The 22,413-nt window shown below is 36.9% G+C and overlaps 1 protein-coding gene across 4 annotated transcripts in view; it reads left to right on the forward strand.

The window, feature by feature from the left end:
* Positions 1-5,702: 5,702 nt before the first annotated feature.
* Positions 5,703-22,413, forward strand: part of hspa12a (heat shock protein 12A) — a 54,952-nt gene continuing 38,241 nt past the window's right edge. For 2 of the 4 annotated variants that reach the window (XM_083544661.1, XM_083544663.1), the window contains exons 1-2: positions 5,733-6,010; positions 8,106-8,262. Coding sequence is in view for 2 of the 4 variants with exons in the window: in XM_083544660.1 (XP_083400786.1) it covers positions 5,971-6,010 (40 nt within the window). In the remaining 2 variants the exon portion in view is untranslated. Of the gene's footprint in view, positions 6,011-8,105; positions 8,263-22,413 lie in introns of all 4 variants that reach the window. The other 2 variants (XM_083544660.1, XM_083544662.1) reach the window with 2 other exon arrangements.

Consider the following 22,413-nt stretch of genomic DNA (forward strand, 5'->3'; position numbering starts at 1 on the left):
ACATGTTGAACCTTCAACAACCAAAAACTGGAATCTGAGGCCACAGTGGACACAGACATGGTGCAGAGTGTTCAGCAATACAATGTGAAACATTGCAGTTACCTTCATTTTAGTCCTAGTACCCCCTCTAAACCTATAAATCAGCTAATTTACACAAGTACAACTTAAAAAGTACAAAATATATCGTCACACCAGATCATGACATTGATCTGTTCCTCAGCCCATTAAGGAACACACAAATACAGCCATACCACAGGACATATTACATCGTGGATAAAATCATATGAAAAGACACAAATCTTAGAAGGAAAAAAACAGAAACAGGGCAAAAAAACCCCCCATATTTTATGATTCCTTCAAATTCCCAAAATATAACAAAATTGTTTTACGTCCCATCACGTCTTCCACGTCTTCCAGGGCGTCCTGCAGGCCTGGAAAGATGTAAAAGCAATAATGTCTCTCTAACTTGTAGTTACATTTGTTATGTCATCTGATGTTTTAAAAATAGTTATTTAATAACTCGGTCTCAACACCACCCCGAGGGAAATTTTAGCTGGATATTCAGCTTTAGTTGTGTTATGCATGTTGCAGGACACATTAGCGGTGTGGAAAGGATTCTACAGGATTAGTCCCATCCCAGATTCAGGCTGTGTGTGCCAATGAAGACCCTTTTCTATTAAACGTTTTGGTGTTGTTTTGCTAAGTTAAGGGTCCTTAAGGGTCAGGTTGAAAGTGACCACTAGATGGGGTTAAAACCTGAGTTATAGTGATACCGCTTTTCTGGACAGAGCTGGTAGGTTTATCATCTGACATACACACTGAGCAAATGCATTCAAAGACACGTTCTTCTTACTGGTATCTATAATTGTATAGGATGGTGGTGAGAAAAACTCTATTTATGAATACTTTATCTCAGTATGAAAAACGTACCTATAACAGATAGGCAGACAGACAGACAGACAGACAGACAGACAGACAGACAGACAGACAGACAGACAGACAGACAGACAGACAGACAGACAGACCGAAATACCGACCGACAGACAGACAGATAGACAGACCGACCGACTGACCAACCGACATACCGACCGACAGACAGACCAACAGACAGACAGACAGACAGACAGACAGTCATACTGACCCACACAGACAGACAGACAGACAGACAGACAGACAGACAGACAAACAGACAGACAGACAGACAGACAGACAGACAGATAGATAGATAGATAGATAGATAGATAGATAGATAGATAGATAGATAGATAGATAGATAGATAGACAGACAGACAGACAGACAGACAGACAGACAGACAGACAGACAGACAGACAGACAGACAGACAGACAGATAGATAGATAGATAGATAGATAGATAGATAGATAGATAGATAGATAGATAGATAGATAGATAGATAGATAGATCATTTTATTCACAGGGTCACTTTATTTAAAATGTATATTCTGAATGTATTTACTTCTATAAGGCTGCTTTAAAACAAGGACAATTTGTTATCGTGCTATAAAAGATAAAAAGTACAACTTAGTTCTCTCTCAGAAATGCCAGAATTCATATCTAATGTTTCTGCTTGGGATTTATTTTGAGTGTGTCTGTCGTGTGGTCTTGTGTATTCCCATGTGGACAGTCAGTGATTTGGTTCTCCTAAAATAAGTTAGAATTTCCAGCTGGTCTCGATATTCAATACCTGACTTTACTAACACAGCATTTTCCCAGAAGAGGGGAAGTTAATATAACAGGAAATCAGACTAAGTGTGGATTTTCAAAAAGCATGTAACAATCTAATAGCCAGGTGTCCACAAACTTTTGTCTAGATAGAGTACCAGTCTATCTATCTATCTATCTATCTATCTATCTATCTATCTATCTATCTATCTATCTATCTATCTATCTATCTATCTATCTATCTATCTATCTATCTATCTATCTATCTATCTATCTATCTATCTATCTATCTATCTATCTGTCTGTCTGTCTGTCTGTCTGTCTGTCTGTCTGTCTGTCTGTCTGTCTGTCGGTCAGTATGTCTGTCTGTCTGTCTGTCTGTCTGTCTGTCTGTCTGTCTGTCTGTCTGTCTAACAGGTATTTCTTCCTATGACAAATACTGTTAGAATACATGTTTTACATATTACAAGTTAAATTGTAGTAACAGCAATTGTTGTTTTGGAAGCACTCTTAATTTTATAAGTCTTGGTAAGATATGTATCTGCAGCATGCACATATTTAAGATGGATGTGAAGGACACCCTAAATTACATACCTGCTGTATGTTTGTTGAATAAAAAATCAGCAAACCAGTATATTTCCAGAGTTCGACTGGAAGGCAGTAACTGTATTTATATATTTGTTACTTAAATCACAGATGCTATTCAGAATTGTGCGAACCATGCAAATTTATTTGTTTCCCCCCAAAACATCGTCTTTAATTTATCAGCTAATTAACATCCCTTCCTGAGTCATAGGATGTTTGAGGGGCAGAGCTAGCACTAATGTGCAGCACAGAGGGGGTTCTTCATGACCAGGGTTAAGAACCTATTGCTCACAGGGTATACATAGTGATGTGTAAACTGTTTTACTCAACACTATTACTATCAATCTGCTAATAGTTTTTTAAGGTGTGTAAACTCTTTAAAACAAATGGGACACCAACAAAATGACAAGCTTTTAATAGTATAGTTATAAAAAGTTGGTCAGGATTTTAGCAAGAATTAAACAAATGCTTTCCTACATCAGTGGAGGTACAGTGATTAAGGCTCTGAATTGCTGATCAGGTCTCCAGGGTAAAAAAATTAATGAAAGATTAGGAAAATTTTTGAAAACTTCTTTTTCCAGTGAGACAAAAAAAAAAAAATTTCCTTAAACATCCAATGATCTACATTAAAAGTAAAAAGTAGGCTGTGGTGTTATTTCCTTTTTTTCTTTTTTTTTTTAAAGGATCAAATAGTCTTACAAGGAAATCTATATCCTGAATCTTGAAATGAGTATGAATGATTCATTTGCTTGTTTTATAGTAGTTTTTAATAGTAGTTTTATAGTAGTTTTACATTTACATTTACATTTGCGACATTTAACAGACGCCCTTATCCAGAGCGACGTACAAAAGTGCTTTGAGTCTCTAGCAATGAATAAATCTACACTGGTACGCAAGATTACAAACTTAATATAAATATAACTCGAATTCTACAAACTTGGAAAGTGCTAATTTAAGTGTTTCAGGAAGATGAAGGTCTTCAGTCGTCGCTTGAAGATAGTCAGGGACTCTGCTGTACGGACATCTAGGAGAAGTTCATTCCATCACCTCTGTGCCAGAACAGAGAAGAGCCTTGAAGTGTACTTACCTCTCATTCTGAGAGAAGGTGGTACCAGTCAAGCAGTGCTGGAGGATCTCAGACAGCGTGGTGCAGTGCGAGATGTGATGAGGTCTCTGAGGTAAGATGGCGCTGTTCCATTTTTGGCCTTGTAGGCAAGCATCAGTGTTTTGAATCTGATATGTGCAGCTACTGGAAGCCAGTGGAGGGAGCGCAGCAGTGGGGTGGTGTGGGTGCAGCTGCGTTTTGAACCACTTGCAGTGGATGAATAGCGTTCAGGGGAAGACCTGCCAGCAGAGAGCTGCAGTAGTCGAGTCTTGAAATGACAAGAGACTGAACAAGCACCTGGGCAGCCTGTGTGGAAATGGTTGAATCCTTCGGATCTTATAGAGAAGAAATTGACAGAGCCACATTAGAGACATGTGGGAAGAAGGACAGTTCATTGTCCATAGTTACCCCAAGGTTACGAGCAGTGGCTGAAGGGGAAAGCAGAGAGTCATGAAGTGTTATTTAGAGATCTTGACCTGGAGGTAAATCACCTGGGATGACCAGCAGTTCTGTTTTGCTGGGGTTGAGTTTAAGTTGGTGAGCACTCATCCACAAAGATATGTCTGTCAAGCATGCCAAGATCCGATCAGTAGTTTTATAATGGTTTTATAGTGGTTTTATAGTGGTTTTATAGTAGTTTTTATAGTAGTTTTATAGTTGTTTTATAGTAGTTTTATAGTGGTTTTATAGTAGTTTTTATAGTAGTATCATGATGGTTTTATAGTAGTTTTATAGTAGTTTTATAGTGGTTTTATAGTAGTTTTATAGAAGTTTTTAATAGTAGTTTTATAGTAGTTTTAAGTGGTTTAATCGTAGTCTTATTGTGGTTTTATTGTGGTTTTATTGTGGTTTTATTGTGGTTTTATTGTGGTTTTATTGTGGTTTTATTGTAGTTTTATGATGGCTTAATAGTAGCTTTTTATAGTAGTTTTATAGTAGTTTTATAGTGGTTTTATAGTAGTTTTTATAGTAGTTTTATGATGATTTTATAGTAGTTTTATAGAAGTTTTTAATAGTAGTTTTATAGTAGTTTTAAGTGGTTTAATAGTAGTTTTAATGTGGTTTTATTGTAGTTTTATTGTGGTTTTATTGTAGTTTTATGATGGCTTAATAGTAGCTTTTTAAAGTAGTTTTATAGTAGTTTTATAGTGGTTTAATAATGGTTTTATAGTAGTTTTACGATGGTTTTATAGTAGTTTTTAATAGCAGTTTTATAGTAGTTTTATAGTGGTTTAATTGTGGCTTTTATGGTAGTTTTATAGTGGTTTTATAGTAGTTTAATAGTAGTTTTATAGTGGTTTAATAGTGGTTTTTATAGTAGTTTTATAGTGGTTTATAGTGGTTTTATAGTAGTTTTATAGTGGTTTTATAGTGGTTTTATAGTAGTTTCATAGTGTTTTTTTTAGTAGTTTTATAGGTTTTTTTTAGTAGTTTTATAGTAGTTTTTAATAGTGGTTTTATATTAGTTTTAGAGTGGTTTATAGTGGTTTTATAGTAGTTTCATAGTGGTTTTTTTTGTAGTTTTATAGTAGTTTTTAATAGTGGTTTTATAGTGGTTTTATAGTGGTTTTATGGTGGTTTTATAGTAGTTTTATAGTAGTTTTATAGTAGTTTTTATAGTAGTTTTATAGTTGTTTTATAGTAGTTTTATAGTAGTTTTATAGTAGTTTTATAGTAGTTTTATAGTGGTTTTATAGTAGTTTTATAGAAGTTTTTAATAGTAGTTTTATAGTAGTTTTAAGTGGTTTAATAGTAGTGTTTTTTATAGTAGATTTATAGCGGTTTTATTGTAGTTTTATAGTGTTTTTTTATAGTGGATTTATAGTGGTTTTATAGTAGTTTATAGTGTTTTTTATAGTAGTTTTATAGTGGTTTTATAGTAGTTTTATAATGTTTTTTATAGTAATTTTATAGTGGTTTTATAGTAGTTTTATAGTGTTTTTTATAGTGGTTTTATAGTCATTATTTTGTTGTTACAGTGTGAATCTCAGCAGCACTGAAGTCACAAGAGGACATGCATTATCATTTTTTTTTCTTTTTCTTGTTTTCTCCTGATTTTGACAACAAATGTTTTCTCGTGATCATTGAGCAATTTTAATTTTATTGCATTCACTGTGAGTCTTGCATTTAGTATAAATTTATTCCAAATTTTCAGAGCATTTTATTAATCCCAAAAATGTAAAAACACTTCTTAATTTCCTCACCAAAATAGCCTTTTTGTTTTTTCTTTGTGTCTTTTTCTGCCCAGGACTGTACTAAGTGTGCTGTGACATTCTACTATAATATGCATTGGTTAGCCCATTCAAATGAGGCTGCGCTCTGTTTGCGCAGAAGAAGCGCTCATTGGGTCTGTGAAACAGCGGGGCGGGACGCAGACGGAAAGTCGCAACCAGTCCAGACTTCCTTTCTCCAAGGTGTTGGACATCCAGGGTTGAAAATATAAAAAATAAAAGCAAGTTTATATTCTCGTTTTGAAAGTTTTTTACCCCAGTGACAGAAAAAAGAGTTTTTTTTTTAAACATCACATGATCTGCGTTAAAAGTGGTGAAATTGTTCATGATTTTTGTAAGGATAAAATAAGAAGATAAGGTGGATACGATGTCTGGGAAGGAAATGGCACTGGATGACGATGTAACGGGTAAGAAAATTGTTACACAAAAGTTTTCTGCGTTACATTGTGATTACAGGGTCGTGGTTTGTTCATCAGTGATGCAACTCGTTAACGCAGTGTAGTTGAAGGGTGCAGGCTGTGGGCAGCGTCCCAAACCGGGTCCACTGGGGGTTAAGTGTTTACTGATAACAGATGTGGCGGTTTGGGACGCAGGGTGTTGTGTTTTATAGTAGGGGTTTTGTTGTTATGGTGTGAATCTCAGCAGGCTGTCTCAGATGTTAAACACAATCTGAGTGACCGGAAATGACCCCCCCTTCTGAAGTCTTACACTTCCTTCTCCCTGTTTCTGTATTGTAGAATTGCAGTTTCAAAGCAGGATTAATGCAAAACATGTATTACAAAGTAGTTATGAATTATACACAGACACATGGTTATTATCACAGGTTATAATTCTATTATTTCTTTTACAAGAGACCACAAAAAACATGTTTAACAACTGCAAAGATAGACCTACACAAGTAATGGTGGATTAGGGGAGGGTTTTCCTCTTTTTTCAGGTTTGTTTGTTTGTTTGTTTGTTTGTTTGTTTGTTTGTTTTCAATGGGGTTTTAGTGTTTAATGTGCAAGCTGAATAAACAAGTCTACTATATATATATATACATACAGTACAGACCAAAAGTTTGGACACACCTTCTCATTCAAAGAGTTTTCTTTATTTTCATGACTATGAAAATTGTAGATTCACATTGAAGGCATCAAAACTATGAATTAACACATGTGGAATTATATATGGAATTATATTCATAACAAAAAAGTGTGAAACAACTGAAAAATGTCATATTGTAGGTTCTTCAAAGTAGCCACCTTTTGCTTTGATTACTGCTTTGCACACTCTTGGCATTCTCTTGATGAGCTTCAAGAGGTAGTCACCTGAAATGGTCTTCCAACAGTCTTGAAGGAGTTCCCCGAGAGATGCTTGGCACTTGTTGGCCCTTTTGTCTTCACTCTGCGGTCCAGCTCACCCCTTAACCATCTCGATTGGGTTCAGGTCCGGTGACTGTGGAGGCCAGGTCATCTGGCACAGCACCCCATCACTCTCCTTCTTGTTCAAATAGCCCTTGATGCCTTCAGTGTGACTCTACAATTTACATAGTCATGAAAATAAAGAAAACTCTTTGAATGAGAAGGTGTGTCCAAACTTTTGGTCTGTACTGTATATATATATATATATATATATATATATATATATATATATATATATATATATATATATATATATATATATATATATATATATATATATAAAAATATCTCCAGAATTTGAGATTAAGATTTAAGGTCAATATGAAGTCAGCACTCGTCACATCGACTTTACAGCACAGTGAAATTCTTCACATATTCCAGTGATGTTAGAAAGCTGGGGTCAGAGAACAGGGTCAGTGGAGGGTTAATATTATATTATATATTATATTATATTATATTATATTATATTATATTATATTATATTATATTATATTATATTATATTATACTATATTGTATTATATTATATTTTAATGTATTATATTATATTATATTATATTATATTATATTATACTATATTGTATTATATTGTATTTTAATGTATTATATTATATTATATTATATTATATTATATTATACTATATTGTATTATATTATATTTTAATGTATTATATTATATTATATTATATTATATTATATTATATTATATTATATTATATTATACTATATTGTATTATATTGTATTTTAATGTATTATATTATATTATATTATATTATATTATATTATATTATATTATATTATATTATACTATATTGTATTATATTATATTTTAATTTATTATATTATATTATATTATATTATATTATATTATATTATATTATATTATATTATATTATATTATATTATATTATATTATATTATATTATAGAGTAGCCTTTTTAACACATTTTGAGCTGTAAATAGACGCAACTACTTTCTCAATATTCTCTTTATGATCGATGCTTCGAATCGACTCGAAAGAATCAAGCCGTTCAGAATCGTAATTCGACTTTTTGAAGCCGGGCTTTGGTTTGTTTTTGATTTTTTTTTTTTTTTTAAGAATCGACTCTTTTTAAGTGACTCCTGCACGGCGCAGCGCGGAGTCACGTGGTACAGAGCCGGCGCGCGCTGAGTCAATGCAGCAGAAAGTCCGCGCGCGTCTCATAATCGCCGTCATCCTCATCATCATCATCATCCCCGGTGAAACCGCAAAAGAGGTAGGAGGGGAATAAAAAGTCTTGTATAAGAAATTGGCGTTTTCTGTGCAGGGTGTAGTTGAGATTTGTTGAAAGGATGTAAATATTTTTTTTTGGAACATGCATCCTTTTGCATTCGTAACGCACGAGACCCAAATCTGTCTTATTGCTTATAAGAAATGACTTCAAATTTTTTTTTTTTGTGTGGATATTTTCAATGCATGGGGGTTTAAACGCGACTGTCCTTCAGGACGCAGAGGCCGAATCCCAAATATCTCATTACTCATTTTAGCCGCATCATGCCATGCGAAATCGCTTCTGCGCCCTATGTAGTCCACTATAAAAGAGCAAATTGGGATGAAGCCAAGATGGTGTAATCTGCTGGAATGCGGGAGGAGCGCGCGGGATAACGCGGTCGCGTGTGTGTGTTGCGTGTGTATTTTGCGTGGCCGGTATCGAGCATATGCACGAGCGATCATAAAGGTTTTACGTGCATCAAGCACCATGGACTTATTTTCAGCAGCTTTTGCACCTCGAGGCAACCTTTGCATGTTCTCGAAGTAACTGCGCATCCACACGTCACCTCGGGATCACGCCCGGATGTCGCGTGCAAGCGTTGGGAAGAAAAAAAAGGTGTCACGCGCTCGCTAATTGCGACTCCTTTTGCATATGCATGCACCATTTGTCTCCACTTTCATCTCTTTATCACTTTCCACACCTCACCCATTTAACCTTGACTGCTCAGGCTGAATCCCAAACGCCTTCCTGTTGTGCACTACCTAGGGCACAGTTTCTAATGCCCTAGAGCAAGTAGAATGGAAAACACTGACCCAGGGGTTGTAGAAGCCCTTATTCTTCTCCTCTTTGTGTAATACAGTGATAGAGGGAGTTGCAAGTCATTTGGGATCCGGCCTAAATAAAGGCGCCAATGGCAGAAAAACAGCCCCATTTCCCACGGTGGCAGTTTTGGCCACTGGGCATAAAGGCCCCTTTTGTTCAGGGGGGTAAAGGATGGCCTCAGAGGTGGTGTGTATCCTTCTATAGGTCAGTGAGAGTTGTGCTGCGTTAAGCAGGACTGTAATGTGTTTCACATGTGTAGAAGAAACATCATCAACTGGTTGCTTCAGGAAAGTGGTAGGGCTTTAAATAAATAGGCAACTTGTCCATCACTTTCTCACTGATGGAACGAGAAGCACTGGAGACCTTCCAGATGGCTTGGGGTGTTGTGGAAAGAGTTGGATTTAATTTACAAAAGTTGCAAATTGAATTTGAATAATACAGAATACAGAAATCAGTCTGGACTTCGGAGTCATCACGTTTATAATTCAATATTTTCTAAATAATTTGTGCAAAATTGTCATTACTTCATGAGGAAATGCAATTTTTTTCCTCGAAATATTGTTTACTAGTATTTAGGAAGCATGGAAAGGTGTGTATGTGGACACACTGTATTGAATACAGCATTATTTCATCATAAAAGTGCAGAGCCAATCAGATTGCTGTATGCAAATGTGCTTGTGATTTGCATATTCATGCAAAGCTTCAGGGGATGTTTATTGTAGGTATGTCTTATTAGTTTCTTTATTAGACTCGATAGAAGAGCTTGCAGTTGTCTAGTATTTATTGTAATGTGTTTTGTGACTTGATCTGGAGCCTGATAGCCGCACAGCTGGGCATGTTGTCTGTTTTGTGTGTTGAACTACACTTTGCATTTTCAGCTCTTCGCAGGTTAAAATGAACAATTGTGGCATCTAATTCATCAAACTGTCTGAACTTGCAACAAAGGTAGCACGTGGTCCTGACAATGACTGTGTACTGACTGCTGAGTCAGCGAGTAAAAGGTTCATCACTGCAGCACTGCAGTTCCACACACACACACACACACACACACACACATGGACAGGTGCATGCATATACCAGACACACATGGTCAGATATCCACTATCTTATTAGCAGTTTGTGGGCATGTAGACACATAAAAATATACCCTCCTTTTTGACAAACAGCAGACCAGCATGTGAAGGAGATAAGGTCCACTTTCTCATGAGTATGGGTGTGGTCATGTTCACACACTCAGCAGTGCAACGTGTCGGAGATCATGCTGTCAGGGTGCGGCTGTGTGGAACCTCTTGTCCTGTGGGGGTCCTGAGTCTCTGCCTGCAAAAAGAACAACACAAATCCTTCACATGAGCTGCTACGTTTAGTGCCGTTGATCTGTCGCTTTTACAACTAATAAATAATGCTTAAGTGACGTGAATACACGAAGAACCTGGCAGATTGATTCCTGCTCATGCTGTCGTGCAATACATTACAATGAGAGGAAGTTAAATCATGGATGAATTCAATTAGTCTGTCTGGGACTCATGCACACAGACTTGTTGATCAGGGATCTCAAACCCTTTGTACACCAAGGACAAGTTTTCTTTTTGCAGAACAAAGTGTAAATGTAAATAAAAATAGAATACAATGATTTCCGAATTTCATAAACCGTATCATATTGAGGATAAAAAAAGGCAATTTTTAATTTAATGGCTGTAACACATCTCTTTTCCCAACAGTCTAAGAACTGACGAGACCAATTCCTGGAGTTTTGTGAGAGGAATGTTGTCCCATTTGTGTTAGATTCAGGATTCTACTTGCTCAACAGTAATTGGTCTTCTTTGTCTTGTTTTTTGTTTCATGATGTGCCACATATTTTCAATTAGGCCAGTTTAGCACACATGTTCTTCTACTACAAAGTCATGCTGTTGTAATAAATACAATATGTGGTTTAGCATTGTCTTGTTGATATATGCGAAGTCTTCTCTGAAAAAGATGTCTAGATTTAAGCATATGTTGCTCAAAAACCTGTGTATACCTTTTGAGCCTTGATGGTGCCTTTCTAGTGCCATTCCATAGGCAATAATGCACCTCCATACCATCAAAGATGCAGGCTTTAGAACAGAGCGTTGATAATTCTACATATAATAAAATCAGAGCAATTATAAATTTTCTTTATCATATTATACATTTATATAAAAACAGTCATCACTAATTAACTTCCTATTAAAGCAGGCCTTCTCAGGTTTATTTATAACTACATGCTCCGATACTGTACAACAAATATGTCCTCTCAGAAATAATCAGTGTGTGCACATGCATTACATGGGTTAGAGTGGAAGATCTGCTATTGAGCTCTGATCTCAACCCTACTGAACACCTTTGGAATTAATTGGAAAGCTGATGATCCAAAAGTTATACAGTGGAACAAGAATATCGGTGTACGAGCGGTTTTACTAGTAAAAATCTTTGTAGGATATTATGGGAAGACGAGCATTTCTTTTGACACGTTGTTTCCAGTCACGCATTCTGCTTGGCGCTCTTCACCACCGTCCCCATGCTTCATTCTCAGTCGTTTTATAGACGTTCTCAGTGGGTTCTCGCCATTCTCTCGTGTGAATATTGTGCTTTTTGTCTGTTTTATAGTGTTACTTTTTTATTTCACTATAAATTTTACCTCATGAGTCCCAAGAAGTGTAGTGTAAGTGCTGGAAAGAAGGTTGTAAAAAAAATAACATTTGAATTAAAAAAATAAATTGTAGAAAAGCATGAACGTGGTGTAATAAGCGATCGGCTGAGGTCTAGGAACGGATTCATTGCTGTTACATTAATTCTTATGAGAAAATTAGCATGCGAGTACGAGCGTATGGGAAAACGAGCGGATTAATCTCATACACAGGGGTTCCACTGTATATTTAACCCTGACTATAACCATGACAACCTTTGAATTGTGCGATCTTGAATCTACCTAGGGATATTTTTGACAATTATCCATACTGTTTTATGTATAGAAGAGATTTACATGGAATACTTCATCACTACTAGCTAGCAGGTGTATGGTTTTGGTACTTGCTTAGGATTGGAATAATGAAGAAACACCAGACACTAACTCACCACAACACACGTGACCTGATTTCTAAAGTGGTTGAATGTTTTGGGCTCATGATATTTTTAAAAGATATCAATCAGTGTTTGAGTCATTAATATCATTCTATTAATAGATCAGTGTGCTGAGAGTCACAGTTTAGTCATTTTACATAAACCGAGTTGATTAAGTAAAGAGTCTTGTGACAAAAATGATAAAAGGAACATAATAGTTAAAATAAATCATAGTACTTTGGATACTTAAGTACATTTGAAAGCAAAAACTTTTGTACTTTACTCAAGTAAAAGTTTAAAGGGACACTTTTACTGGAGTCACATTTTACTGAATGTTTCTCCACTTTAACTTAAGTACCTTGTTTGTGTATTTCGTCCACCACTGTACCAGCGACACACAACATGCAAAGCCAAAACCCGAGCCCTCGTTTAAAAGAACCCTTAAGACAGTACAATTTATTTAGAATGAAAATGATCCTAAAACTTTTGAAGACTTAGTTGACTGCGTCCCGTAAGCTGAAATGCTGAAGTGGACACTTCATTGTCATTATTATTATTATTGTGTTGCTGTTTTTTTTATTGATGGAAAAAACGAATCCAAACTCTGACTTGTGGAATTTGATTTGAATTGTAAAGAAAAAAGTGAAATGTCCTTCAGCTTCTAAGGGCCCTGGCTGTCTCGGTGTGACCTTACTGAGAGAGGGTTTTTATTTTTTCCAGAGAATTCTTATCCCAGCTGTGTTAAATCCATATGGTTTAGCAACTACCACACACACACACACACACACACACACACACACACACACACACACACACACACACACACACACGTGTGCGTATTGTCTGCAGATGGTCATTGCAGGGTTTGACGTGCTGGAGAAATATTTACTTTTGGAAAGCTTTTGCTGTCTGTTGTTTTTTTCTAGTATTGCTTTAAAAACTCTGTGGTTTCCCCGGTGCTAAAGCGTAACACACTTCAATAGAAGTTAGTGGGGTGGTTAATGCACTCCACCTGTGCTCGGTTTGCCATGTTCTCTTTGTGTGTTTCGGGGTTTCCTCAGGTGTTCTGGGTTTTCTCCATTCTTCTGAATCATTTCTTGGTAGTGGCTTGATGCTGAGACCTGTTATTTTTTCCAGAAGATTCTCTAACCTTGTATCCAGTGGTATTGAATATAGGCTTTAAGAGTTCATACGAATGAATAAAAATGAACCGTTGGCAGCAGGTCATGTTCGTGGCTTGATTCTGACAGGAAGTGTCTGCCATACCTGTGTGTTTAGTTACGTATTTTTGTGTGTGTGTGTGTGTGTGTGTGTGTGTGTGTGTGTGTGTGTGTGTGTGTGTGTGTGTTTGTTGCAGAAACCTTCCTGATCAGTTTAAGGTCAGCTGAAGGTCTTTCAGAACCTTTTTAACTCTCTTTCACACACACACACACACACACACACACACACACACACACACACACACACACACACACACACACACACACACACACATCAGTGCCAAGCATAATGTGTGTAATGAGTTCTGTCAAAGTCTGTTAGCATCTGTTCTGCATGTCATTATCATCAATGTCATTCACACATAGACATCTTGGAAATGTCTTTGTCAATCCAACCATTTTCATATAATCACTTCTAGTCGAATAAGTTACTATTTTGGTTGCAGCTCTAGGATATATTTATTCGCATACTAATATCGTCATCTGGTTGTGGATCTGTCAAATCTTAAATACGATTAATGATGTTGAAGAATTTCAGCAGGATTTGATCATCTACGTATTTAATCATCAGAATACTTGATTGATCCCACAGGGAAATTGTTGGGTTGCAGTTTCTCACATTAAAATTCATGTCAATTTTAAATTAAATTAAATACAGTTGGTCCCTAAATTACGATGACTCGACTTACGATTACTCGATTTTACAACAAAGATAGCGATACGAAAAATCTTGAAAAAAATCTTGTATTTTTTGCATGCAATTTTCATTTCCGTTTGATCTGTTGGGACGGCGCCAGTGGTTGACAGAGTTCAGTTGCCTCTGCGTTACAGCGTCTATTTTTTTTTCTATTTGCTTTTTCTAAGCCAAATATTAGCTCTTGTCTCTCTCGTTTTTATTAGCGTTGTCGGACTCGAAAAAGAAGGCATCCAGCTCCGGCATTCGCCCTCCACTCGCTCTTCCATGCTCTCGCACCACATTCCAGACATGTATACTGTAAAGTTTATACATTACACTATCGTAAATTAGTGTTTTGTTAAATTATTAACAAATTACAGTAAACTACCCCGTACTGATCAACATTATTTTTAGACTCCTGGGTAGGCAAGACCATGTTTAACTTATTTATATTGATATTTAGATGATTAATGTATCCTACATATCAAGGTATTAAGTTTAGATGTTATATAGTCAATACATTTACAATCTCATTGAGATTTCATGTATGAAACGTGTAGCAGCAGTGAAACAGTTGGCGGAAAACCTCAGACTACACTAATACTAGCTATCGATTATTTTAGTAATTTGAGTATTCTACTGATTATTCCAAAGATTAATTGTGTAATCGGATAAGAAGTACTTTTTCTGTCTAACTTTATTTCTTGTAAACCTCCAACATTTCTGGTGCATCCACTGGTTTTGTACTGGATTGTTGGACAGATTTCTCTCCAGGGATCAGAGGCTTACTTTGATACCATGTGATTCTATTGATTGTAGCCTATTTTATTTTTAATGTCTAAAGCTTTCTGGCACTATGGGGGTTAACGCTGCCCAATTAGCAAAAAAAGTTCCAAATTACTAGAAACAAAGTCAGAACTGCGAGAAATAAAGTCGCAATTGTGAGAAAAAAAACAAACTAGAAATTGCGAGAGAAATAAAATCGAACTCAGAATTAGGCAAACTTTTTTTATGTGGCGGGAACGGGCCATCATACGAATCTTTTCTTCGCCCCTCCCTGTTTTGTTTCCGTTCCTTTATTTTTGTATTACCATTTCATGTATTAGCCTGTCCAGAGCGCTTCAGAGTTTAGCGGGTGGTGCGTGAGTAATAATGGTCCGTGTGGAAACACAATGCTCCGTGTGTATTCAGTCATAAATAGTACAGTTATAAAAGTTATTTCTTATGTAACATTTTGTTTTTGAGGTTCTGTACAAAGATTGATCTATCTATCTATCTATCTATCTATCTATCTATCTATCTATCTATCTATCTATCTATCTATCTATCTATCTATCTATCTATCTATCTATCTATCTATCTATCTATCTATCTATCTATCTATCTATCTATCTATCTATCTATCTATCTATCTATCTATCTATCTATGGACCACATTGAAGGCAGCTGAAGGATGGACAGCATTATGTGCAATTTGCTATTGAAGCTCCTACATTTAATATGTAAATATTTAGTAAAGCCCATTAAGAGAGAGCCAAGGCAGCCGAGGCTTTAGTTCACATGGACACACAAAAGCGGCTTTACAGAAATCTAGATGTAGATCTAGATCCGTATTAAACAAACCAGAGCCGACAATGACAAGGGAAATCTCCCTGAGAAAACATGAGGATCTCACAGGTATAGAACTATTCTGTGTTAAAAGGATGCTTAGTATGAGTGTAATACAATTTTTTGTGGGGGATTCAAAATAATGTTTTTATGATAACAGCTTTTTACATTGAATAATAATAATACAAAAAATGCACTTTATTTAGAGCTTTTTATTGATGTTCTGTATAAACAAATATGGAAAAATAATGTAACATTTGCCTAAATTAATGACCACTATTAATAATGCATTATAAGGCTAAAAGTGTTTGGACACTTGTTTTTTCCAGCCGCATGTGGTTTTCCCCAAATCTACAACACAAAGTTTAAAACGTCTTTAGAGGTGGCAGCATGAAATGTTTTTTTCACTTGAACTAGGAGACCTAAACCTGTTCCAGCATGACAATACACCTGTGCACAAAGCCAGCTTTATGAAGATATGGGTTACAGTGGAAGATCTTGAGTGTCCTGCTATAGAGCTATGAACTCAACACTACTGAACATTTTTGGGAGGAAACTGAGCGCTGACTGCACCCCAGGCCTCCTTAACTTACCGACATCAGTACCCGACTTTACTAAAACCACTGTGATTAACTGAGCGGAAATCTTCACAATTACACTTTAAATCAAAATCTAGCAGAACATCTGACCAGAAGAGTGGAGCTTATTATAAGGTCTCTTTTTTTTTGCTTTCTTAAACACTGCAGTGCTGCTGCACATTCTGTAATACACCTCTAGCTTTTTTGGATTGCACATTTATCACACTGGGATATTTCATCACGAATATTTCCAGGGGAGAAAGCGGAACGAAGAAAACCATGTGGAGTCTGGAAGGATTCTAGGGCGTGCAAAAATCCTGAAAATAATTTCGATTCCAGCATTACTTCATGGTTTAGGCATTAGCCCGAGACGGCAGCCTTCCCTAAGGAAAAGAGGGAGCGAGGAAGAAAAAGAAGGGGGAATGAGGTTATGTAGGAGTAGCGAAGGGGTGTATGATTAATGGCGGTACCTTTTCAATGTCAGTGAAGGCTTTCTGTAAAGCAACTATTTCATAATTTTGTGTCACTTTCTAAATCTTTCCTGAACACCACAAATTTTTTTTATGTATAGAAGTATATTACAGCTAAAGCACATTAAGCGCTATGTGACAGTACACGCACTTTCATGCGGTACACCATATGAACAAAGGTTTGTGGACGTTTGGTCATAAGTTTGGTATGTGCTTCTTGAACATTACATTTCATATTTAGTCCCAAATGGGAGATGGTAGCTAAGTGGTTAAGGCTTTGGGCTTTGGATCCGAAAGTCGTGAGTTTATATCCTAGCTACACCACTCGTTAATAAATGTTAATCACTCTGTATAAGGGCATCTGCCAAATGCCATAAACGTAGATAATTTTTTAGCAGCATTTAGGTGAGAACAAGGCTGATGAGTTCAGACCGTCACCTCTGAAGACACTTGTAGACAGATGATGGAGGGTAACAAGCCACCAGGAAAGCTGTATGAGGAGCCTACACGTTTACGTTGGGGCCGTAACACACTCTAAAGAGCGAACCAGACAAAAGACAATTTGTGTTCCATCAGCTTCAATATTACAATATGAAGGAAAAAAAGAATACTTGTCCACATTATTTGTCCACAATACTTGTCCACTTATACTTGTCACATGTACTATACAGCACAGTGAAATTCTTGCTACGCATATCTCAGTGACGTTAGAAACCTGGGGTCAGACATGACACAACGCCCCTGGAGCACAGAGGGTAAAAATAACAGCTTGGCGATACTCTGGCTTGAACCCCTGACCTTCTGTCCAGTAATCCAGAGCCTTAACCACAGAGCTATCTGGATATTGAAAGGCTGAATCATCATGGGCATATGATTGGAGTTGACCATATGTTGCAGCAACACTGCCACAGCAACAGATTGTGTTCTGTAGTGTCTCTAATTGTTATACAAATACTAGCAATATCGGTGATATCTCTAAAATAATTTTTTTTATTTGACGCCATATTTCTGCACATCCATCAGCAGATGTGCGCGAGGTCCCCGGTGTGTCGTACTCACACAGCGCTACTCACACACCCGGGAACAAAACCTGAATTATTTCACATCGCTTTAATAATTCAGATTCCTGTCCTGAAATCATCCACAGCCATTTGATGTGGCTGTAAGAAAAATATATTTATTTTCCTTCTTCATGCTCTTTGAGAAACGTGATTACAATGCATGCTTATGTTGACTTTGACAGGACTTTCAGAAATAAATTGCAGCACAAATACGAAACATTATTATAGATTTTTGGTCCAGGATTGAAAACTGGCCTGTGAGTTAAAGTCATTTCCAGGCCTTTTTTAGGGGAAATTCTACCAAAAGACATTAAATGTGAAAGTTCCTGTGAAAGGGAAACATAACTGTCCAAGCTTTTATTGTCATTTTGTGAGATTACATATAGTAAGAAAGTATAGTATATAGAAGCAGACATGTGTTTTAGGTTCCTTCTGTTCATCCGGAGCCATTTTTAGCGGATTCCCTGTGGATTCGATTAAAGGACACGTGAAAGCCGACTCCTTCACATCGATTGAACAATGTCTGCTTGTGTGAGTCACTGTCTATAAGACGCAAGTCCAGGATGCTGTCCTGGGTTAAATATGGTGTTTAGAAAGGATGTAAGTGGTCCAAATGTGAACCTTGATCCATTATATGTACAAATGCTGTTTGACACCTGAGCATAAGAGCATATTGTGTTTCTTTTTGAACATTAAACCCACATTTGGTCCCGTTTGCAGTTATAGTGACCTCCACTCTTCTGGGAAGGTGATCCACTGGATTTTGGAGTGTATTTGTGAGGATTAGTGTGAGATTTAGCCACAAGGGTGTTTGTAAAGTCTGGTACTGATGTAGGTGAGAAGGTGAGGAGGCCTGGGGTGCAGTCAGCATTCACATTCATTCCAAAGGTGTTCAATAGAGTTGAAGTCAAAGCTTTATAGCAGAAGATCTTCCACTCTAACTCATGTAAAGCATATCTTTATAGAGCTGGCTTTGTGCACAGGGAACAGGTTTGGGTCTCTTAGTACAAGTGAATGGAAATTTTCAGGCTCATCGAAAGACCTCCAACATTGTGATAACAGTATCGGGAAGATCCACATATGGCTGGAAAAGACATGTCTCAATAATTTTGTGCATATTTTTGTGTTTTCTGTGGTTATATTTCATGTCCCACCCCAATCCTGATGTATTATACATTCTGGCACTTGCGTAAAGGCGAGAGTGTTTTTTTGTGGGGGTGTGCGATATTTCCTGAGGAACTGTCTCTTGGTCCATTGTGAGAACCCCAGACCAGACCCTCAGGAAGGAAAGCTATTCATATACTTAGAGGCTTTACCAATATCCTTAAGGACACATGCACGCATACACACCGTCTATCTCACAAAGCTTTGTCCATTGTCCTTCAGGATTTCTGTGGTGTTTTTGCAGGAGCTACTCTGACCAACCGGACCAGCAGGAGATAAGACGATGTGTAGAGACTAATAAGACCATGATTATTAAATCTTTATTTACTCCACTGTTGCATTCTAATTGGTCAGAAGTTGATTACGGTTTTATGAATGAACATTTGCTTGATGGAGTCTCCACTGTCCGGGCTTTGCCACAGTCTGAGGTAAAGTTGTTCCCTTACATTGGATAGAATGTGGTTGGTTTGCTGTAGAATAACAGGAATGAAATTTCCAAGTGGTAAGAATAAATCACCTCACTGTCGTTGTTCTATAAAAACACACTCCCTAAAGTTGGTATTTCACACGGCTGTTGATATTCTGTGTCATTTGTTCAGATAATCCTGTCAGCCATGTTTTACTCATGGATTTTTCTCACAGTAGCCCCGTGATGGTGTTTAGATGTGACAGTAATTGTTGCAGTGTTTTTAATTGCGTATGTTGAATACATCAGATTTATAATGGCGACGTCTGTAATTAATACTTTACACATCTTCTCAATAATAAAAACGCCTGATTCCTGACTCTATTTACGTATGTCAGAGCAGAGTTTCTAGTGTATCGTATTTTCCAAGAGGTCAAAGAGGCGGAGAAGAAAATAGGCACTGGCTCGTATACGAATATCAGTTTGGGCTGAGTGAAAGTTCTAGCAACTATTTAAAAAATGCAATAAGATAAACGAGAGGCATCTAATTTTCGTTTCTCAATTCAGCAAGTGTTTGATATCTGATCTGATTAATACCAATTCATGTTAAATACAGCAGTCAAATTTATTTTTTTTGCTAAATCTAGACATCTGCTTTCAATCTCACAGACATGCATCGGGGACTGAATTGCTTTAGATGACTGATGGGTTTGGAGATAAACAGGTCATATTTCACAGGACTGTACTTTTCACAAAGGAGAAAAACAAGAAAGGATATAAATTTAACGAGCTCCTGTACAGAAGAGGGGCTTTACCGATTCTAATACTGTAATTGGTTTGAATTGCTGTATGATGTTTGGTTTTCTGCTTATTTATTATGAATTACAATAAAAAGACAAAAGTATTGGGACACCTGACTTCTCCAGTCATATGTGTTTCCACAAATTTGGAGGCAGACCATTGTATTGGGTGTCTTAAATTTTTCCCTTGAACTAGGAGACCCAAACCTGTTCCAGCAGTTGATCTTAAAGTTGATCTTCTCCTGTAGAGCTCTAACCTCGAACCTATTGAACGCCGTTGGCAGAATTTATCATGTGTCCTCTGATATCCAATCTAGAATGTTTTCACACCAATGCTAGATATCTCATTGTTTCTAGGATATTGCATCATGTTCCCATCTGCACAGTCAGATCAGCAAGTGTGTGTGCAGTGAGCTCATCAACTCAAACCTTTTAAATCTGACATACGATATGCTGTAAATGGGATGATGCAAATGATCACACACTTCAGCATGTGTGAGTGTGTGAAGGTTTTACAGCTACTCAGCCTGATCTTGATGGAGAGCCTTCATTCTGACCTCATCTCTGTCTCCAGTTTCTCTCTCTCTCTCTCTCTCTCTCTCTCTCTCTCTCTCTCTCTCTCTCTCTCTCTCTCTCTCTTGCGCTATCGATGGCCGCTAACCAGGAAGTGGCTAGCGGCTAACTCTAGTACTATTACCCGGATGGGGTCTTACAAATGTAGACTATTCAATTTAATATTTTCTGTTTATTTAATTTGATTTAATCAATACAACTTTTGCTAATTTAATATATGTAATATAATGAAGTATTGAATAAATGTTTTTAATAAATGTAAAAAATTTAATATATTATTATTTTATAGATTCTCTAACCAAACAGGCATTTGATTGCAAATTGTTAAAAAAATGTAAACTGTTGAAATGTTGATGATCACAAATATTAATAATAATTAAAAGCGTTTATTTAAATACAAATATTGTATGTAACATTGTCGTAAAAAATGACAAGCAGTTTTATGTTTCACATTTTCCCTCCATAACTGTGACTTAAAAACCGAGGTGTGTGTATATATATATATATATATATATATATATATATATATATATATATATATATATATATATATATATATATATATACAGTGAGGAAAATAAGTATTTGAACACCCTGCTATTTTGCAAGTTCTCCCACTTAGAAATCATGGAGGGGTCTGAAAATGTCATCGTAGGTGCATGTCCACTGTGAGAGACATAATCTAAAAAATAAAATCCAGAAATCACAATATATGATTTTTAAACTATTTATTTGTATGATACAGCTGCAAATAAGTATTTGAACACCTGTCTATCAGCTAGAATTCTGACCCTCAAAGACCTGTTAGTCCGCCTTTAAAATGTCCACCTCCACTACATTTATTATCCCAAATTAGATGCACCTGTTTGAGGTCGTTAGCTGCATAAAGACACCTTTCCACCCCATACAATCAGTAAGAATCCAACTACTAACATGGCCAAGACCAATTGTACACCTCCACAAGGCTGGAAAGGGCTACAGGGAAATTGCCAAGCAGCTTGGTGAAAAAAGGTCCACTGTTGGAGCAATCATTAGAAAATGGAAGAAGCTAAACATGACTGTCAATCTCCCTCGGACTGGGGCTCCATGCAAGATCTCACCTCGTGGGGTCTCAATGATCCTAAGGAAGGTGAGAAATCAGCCCAGAACTACACAGGAGGAGCTGGTCAATGACCTGAAAAGAGCTGGGACCACCGTTTCCAAGGTTACTGTTGGTAATACACTAAGACATCATGGTTTAAAATCATGCATGGCACGGAAGGTTCCCCTGCTTAAACCAGCACATGTCCAGGAACGTCTTAAGTTTGCCAATGACCATTTGGATGATCCAGAGGAGTCATGGGAGAAAGTCATGTGGTCAGATGAGACCAAAATAGAACTTTTGGGTCATAATTCCACCAAACGTGTTTGGAGGAAGAAGAATGATGAGTACCATCCCAAGAACACCATCCCTATTGTGAAGCATGGGGGTGGTAGCATCATGCTTTGGGAGTGTTTTTCTGCACATGGGACAGGGCGACTGCACTGTATTAAGGAGAGGATAACCGGGGCCATGTATTGCGAGATTTTGGGGAACAACCTCCCTCCCTCAGTTAGAGCATTGAAGATGGGTCGAGGCTGGGTCTTCCAACATGACAATGACCCGAAGCACACAGCCAGGATAACCAAGGAGTGGCTCTGTAAGAAGCATATCAAGGT

This window comes from Silurus aristotelis (assembly GCF_946808225.1).
Source record: "Silurus aristotelis genome assembly, chromosome: 6".
NCBI classification, from domain to species: Eukaryota; Metazoa; Chordata; class Actinopteri; order Siluriformes; family Siluridae; genus Silurus; species Silurus aristotelis.